This window comes from Nicotiana tabacum, chromosome 17 (assembly GCF_000715075.1).
Source record: "Nicotiana tabacum cultivar K326 chromosome 17, ASM71507v2, whole genome shotgun sequence".
NCBI classification, from domain to species: Eukaryota; Viridiplantae; Streptophyta; class Magnoliopsida; order Solanales; family Solanaceae; genus Nicotiana; species Nicotiana tabacum.
In genome coordinates this window covers 66,266,297-66,272,213 of record NC_134096.1, presented here as the reverse complement: position 1 = coordinate 66,272,213, position 5,917 = coordinate 66,266,297, and the positions used below count along the sequence as shown (strand labels likewise).

Sequence of the window (5,917 nt, the reverse complement as noted above, 5' to 3'; positions counted from 1 at the left end):
CGTGTTCGATATTTATATTGAGGCTTAATTAAATTTGGATTGGTATCGAAAAGTCTCACATTGAGGGATAAAACACTCTCTAACAAAAGCAACTGTATATCCAGAGTTTGAATGTCTGGTTAAAAATAAAGAAGTATTGGCACAAGAAATTTTTGACATGTTTTCGTGTGCATCAAGTATATTACAGGCCCGTTTGGACATAAGAAATTTTTCTCTTTTTTTCAAAATTTTTTACTTTTTTCCTATATCAGCATTTGTTCATAAAATTTTCAATTTTCACTTGAAGATGCATTTTGAAAATTTTTAAAAATTTGAAAAACTCCAAAATATTATTTTTCAAAATTCACTCAAATCACTCACAAAACTTAAAAAAAAACCAAAATTATATTCATGTCCAAACACAACTCTAAATTTTAAATACCATTTTAACTTGAAAAACATTTCTCCCTATTTTGGAATTTTACAATTGTTTTTGGTAATTAATTTTTATTACCAGGGAAAATATGTACAAGTATAACAAAACTAACTCTGGACATGCAGCCCCAAACTTAGGAACATCAAAACTAAGTAGAACCACTTCTAAGTATAGACTAGTTAAGGATAAAAATTCAAATCTTAAAATCTTCTAGTTAGACTAGGACTCAAGCTTCCTCGACAATGGACCTCTTGGATAATATCAACTCCTCACTTCTCATCTGCTGCCTGCGAAAAGTTCTCCAATTTCTTTCTTGCCATATATGGAATACAATGCAAGTTAGAAGCATTCTGTATATTAATGCCGATGGTTGTTTACCTGCTGCATGTTTTGTAGCCCATTTTACCTCTTCATTCCACCCAGCTACATTTCTTTTGACACCAATCCAGTATAATACTTTCCTCCAAACTGTTGCTGAATAGGTGCATCTGAAGAAAAGATGATCATGGTCCTCTGTACCTCCTTCAGACAACGAACATGATGGATTGGCTAATATTCCCCAAGTGATAAACATGTCTCGTGTGTATAATCTGCCCAGGAGTGCTATATAAAAGATAAAGATCCATTTAGGACTACTAGTGTTGTTGCATAATAATCTCCTCCATTCGGCTTTAGGAAACTCTCCTCTAAGCTTATTATATATGTCTCTGATGGAGTAACTCCTCGCATTCATCACCTCCTCCACTTCTATATTTGCTTCATTCAGTTACTTTGCAGCTCCTAATATTTTCCGAATGATCCAAGAAGCTTATTTCACATTTACATTCCATATCACCTGATGTTTTATATAGTATGTATGCATCCACTGTATCCATATACGATCTTTCTTCTTACACAAGTTCCATAGTTGCTTAAGTATTGTAGCTCTATTCCACGTGAGGATGTCAGTGATGTTCAAACCACTTGCACATTTTGGCCAGCACAATTGTTTCCAGGCCGCTAATGCTTTGTTGCTCCCTTCTGTTTCACCTGTCCAGAGAAACCTCTTACAAATGGTCTCAATTTTTAGAATAATTTTCTTTAGTAGAGGAAAGATTTGTGACCAAAAAGATTGGATGGAAATCAGAACACTTTTGATCAATTGTAACCTTCCTGCATAAGATAGAAACTTTGTTGTCCAATGCTTAACTCCGGTAAGCATCTTATCCAGTAGGGGCTGACACTGAGCTACCAATAGTCTTTTAGTGCTTAATGGAACCCCCAAGTATCTAAATGGTAGCGTGCCTGTGGAGAAGCCTAGGCACTGGTTAATCTGCTGCTGAACATCTACTGGTACCCCTCCAAAATAGATACAACTCTTGTCTTGGTTTGCAATCAGTCCTGAAGAGCTGAAAAAGTGTTGAAAACACTCATAGAACAGTTGAATGGACACCACACCTCTGCAAAATAGCAACAAATCATCTGCAAAACTGAGTTGCACTATGTTCAGCTTCTTACATCGGGGATGATAGTTAAAGTCAGGCCTGTCCTTCAGAATCTTAAAGATTCTGGTTAAGTATTACATGGCCAGGACAAAAAGATATGGCGACAGTGGATCCCCTTGTCTGACTCCTCTTTTGGCATCGAAGGGAGCTGTTGGTTTGCCATTTATAACAATAGAATAGGACACTGTAGTGATACATGTCATGATCCATGATAGGAATTTCTCTTGGATGTTCAGTTCTATGAGAACCTGCTCAAGAAATCCCCACTCTAAAGAATCATACGCCTTCTGCATATCAATCTTGACCATACACCTGGGTGAAATTCCTTTCCTTCCATATCCTTTTACAAGTTCATGCCCTAGTAGAATATTATCATTCAGCACTCTTCCTGGTACAAATGCTGCTTGACTCATGTCTATTAAGGAGTCCATCACTAGTTGCAACCTGTGTGTGATCATCTTTGAGATTAATTTGTAAGTAATAGTGCAACATGAGATTGGTCGATACTACTTAATAGAAGAATGGTTCTTCACTTTGGGAATCAGTGTGATAGAGGTACTATTTATTAGCCTGTACATGGAACCCTCATTAAAGAATTTATGTACAGCCTTTGTAACATCCTCTCCAATTAAGTGCCATGCCTTTTTGTTGAAGTATGCATTAAAACCATCCCCTCCTGGAGCCTTAGAATTTCCTATTCCTTGTAATGCTTGGACCATATCATCTTTAGTGAAAGGGGAGATGAGTTGTTATTGTTGGGATCTTGTAAGACATGGACCTTTCCACATTATACTAGGATTAATAGCAGGCATGCTATTAGCTGACTTTCCCAGCAAATTTCTGTAGAAGCCCACTACTTCCTACTCAATGCCTTCAGCTGTATTGATCAAGCTTCCATCATCAGCTGTAAGCATTTTAATCTGGTTATGTGATATTCTTCCTTTCATACTGGCAAAGAAAAATGTTGTATTAGAATCACCCAACTTAAGCCAATGCACTCTTGATCTTTGTTTGTATATGCTTTCCTCTACCATGCTCCACTTTTCCAACTGTTGTTTAGTGATTTTCTCTGTCTCAAACATATCAGCAGGTGTTGTACTGTTTTTCATCTAAACTTGTATGCAAGCTAGTGTTTCCCTTAGATGCTGAACATTATTGGTTGTGTTTGTAAACTTCTTCCTGTTGAGCTTTTTAAGAGCAGCCTTCACATTTTTTACGTTTTGCCAAATGCTTCTCATACTTCCTTCCTTGTTATCCCAGCCTTCTAGTACTATATTTTCAAATTCAAGATGATCAACTAAACAGTTGAAGAATTTGAAAGGTTTTCCCCTATTATCCATTGCTGTTTCCAGTTCTATACATAATGAAAAATGATCAGAAAAATAAGGATCCATCACATTAACTTGTACTAGTGGCATATTCAACATCCACGGCGCATTAACAACTGCCCTGTCTATTCTACTGTATACATCACTATTTGTCTATGTACATGTCCTTTCCACAATTGCAAGTTCATTCAATTTGTAGTCTTCCATTAGATCCCTGAAATCCTTCATTTCATTTTCTTGCACTGTTGTACCATTTACCCTGTCCTCTATATCCAATATTGCATTAAAATCACCCATGATTAGCCATGGGCTAGTTGTTTGTGAATCTAAATCCCTTAATGCATCCCACAGAGCACATCTATGAGCAATTGTATAAAGTCCATAGATAGCAGTAAAAGCAAATTGACTGCTAGAATTAACACTATGAACTATCACATGAATGTATTGAGTATGATTCTACAGCATATTAAACTGAATGCTATTTGGATCCCAAATGATCCATATCCTTCCTCGGCCATTAGAAGTATCATTAGAGCACCAGCTCCACCCAAGTGCACATTTATTAATAACTTTCTTTGCCTTATTGTCTTGAACTCTATATTCTACTATTGCTATAAGACTAATCCTATTAATCTGCAAAAATATTTTCATCTCCTATTGCTTATATACCTTGTTGAAACCCCTCACATTCCATGTAGCTATTTTCATGTAGAGTAAGGATGGGTTGAGTCTCTTTCTACATCTGCTCCTGTGCTACCTTGAGGATCATCATCATCAGCCCATATTGTGCTTTCCTCCTGTATTTTCACTCTTAACGGAGAGAATCCATTAGTAGTGGTGATAATTTGTTGAGCTGGGCTTGCTTGTCCTCCCCTTCCTTTTGCTTTTTGCCAGGCTTGTTGATCACCATATGATATATGTAATTCACTCTGCTGCACTTGACTTATCTGCTGACCTGTGTCCTTTGCAGCTTATTTAATTAGTCCTATTGCAACCCATTGAACTGTTGGCTTTATGTTCCTTACCTGCTGTATATTTGTACCTACCTTCTGACTTTTGTCCTGTTGTTTTGTTACTTCTGCCCTTTGCTGTTGCTGCTCTCCCTTTTGAAATTTTCTATGTGTTCTAGCTATGTCTTGTTCTCTTTCACAATCATGCCCAATCATAAGACATTTCTTGCAATATTGTGGCACCCAGTCATATTCCACCATCTGCTCAAATTTCTTCCCCAATGGGTCTTGCACAATGATGCTCTTTGGTAGGTCTATAGTTATATCAATTTCAATGAGGACTCTAGCATAAGAGATCTTTTCTGTACTAGTTGTGCATTCATCAGCATATATAGGACAACCCAAATCACTTGCAATTCGACTAAGGGTCAACCTCCCCCAATAATTCAAAGGCAAATTTGGGAAACTAACCCACAATGGTATAGTCTTTAGGACTTCATCATAGAAATTAAAATCAGCTGACCATGACTTCAGTATTACCGACTTTGTTCCCATAGTGTGTGGCTCTGAGTACAATACCTCATTTTTATCTTCCATCTTATTGAACAGGATAACAAAATACCCTTTATTATGGTAATAAAATTTTGGCTTAGCAGCAAAGTTCCACTGCGAGGCTATAAACCGCTCCATGGCTCCTATTGATGGTGAATCCCCAATAACATACAGTATAATAGCCTTCTGCCACTTCGCACTTTCAATTTCCATCTCCTCCTGCTGTAATTGCACTTTCCTGACTCCATCTTGAATCATAGGAGGTATGGATATTAGATCCATTCCCCTTGCAGCCATCCTGTTACTCGTAAACAAATTTGCCCAAGTTTTTTCACCCTTCCCAGTATCTGGCTTTGTTCTCTCCTGGACTGGTGCATTAGTAGTACTTTTTTCCTTTCCTTTTTGTTCTTTCACTTGGATTGTTTTGCTTGTAGTGCCAGTAACCTCTTGATTTAATACTCCTTGCACCGTCATACTCTTCTCATTTTGGATACTCACTGTTTTCGCTAATGGAACAGTAGCATTAAATAAAACAGTGGTTGCTACTGGGCTTTCTATACCAATCACCACACCAACAGATTTAGGTGTGAAATTCACCATACTAGGGCTCAAATTCCCTAAATTGTGTGGTAAATTCATCTTCATGGCACTAGCTCCTTCAGAATTAGACACTATCGATGTCTTCTCCTTTTCGCATCCTAGGGTTCCTGTTTGTGGAGAATTTCTTCCCAAACTTTCATTCCGGCTTCCTAATGCAATGAATTTCGCTAATTGAACCTTTGTCGCAGTCCATTTTGGTCTTCCCCTCCCCATTTTCGATCAGCGCTTGTTAGCAAAGCACACTTAACGTGCGTCGAGAGAAGATATTTCAGTGCACGAGTAGGGCAAAATACGTGATTTAGTGATAAAAAATTTATTAACCAAAAAATGAAATCTTACAATGCTTATGTCCAAACGCCCACTACAAGTATGAAAGATAACATTCTAATCATTTATTAGAAAAATGTTCCTACTTATGGTAACTAAAATTCTGAATCAGCATGTGCAAGTAAAAACTTGTGTATCTGTTCAGGATTTAACTCATGTGCACCGTCGTCAATGTATTTTTACCGCTAGTAATAGGTCACTAATCATTTTTTTCCAAGTTATTAATCAATGTTTGCCACAGTAATTTAGTTACTTATAAGT

At 37.2% G+C, this 5,917-nt stretch overlaps 1 protein-coding gene across 1 annotated transcript; it reads right to left on the bottom strand.

Moving 5' to 3' along the window:
• Positions 1-641: 641 nt before the first annotated feature.
• Positions 642-989, bottom strand: LOC142171907 (uncharacterized). Its single transcript, XM_075235626.1, has one exon. The coding sequence runs from the start codon at positions 987-989 to the stop codon at positions 642-644; it is 348 nt and encodes a 115-aa protein (XP_075091727.1).
• Positions 990-5,917: the final 4,928 nt, after the last annotated feature.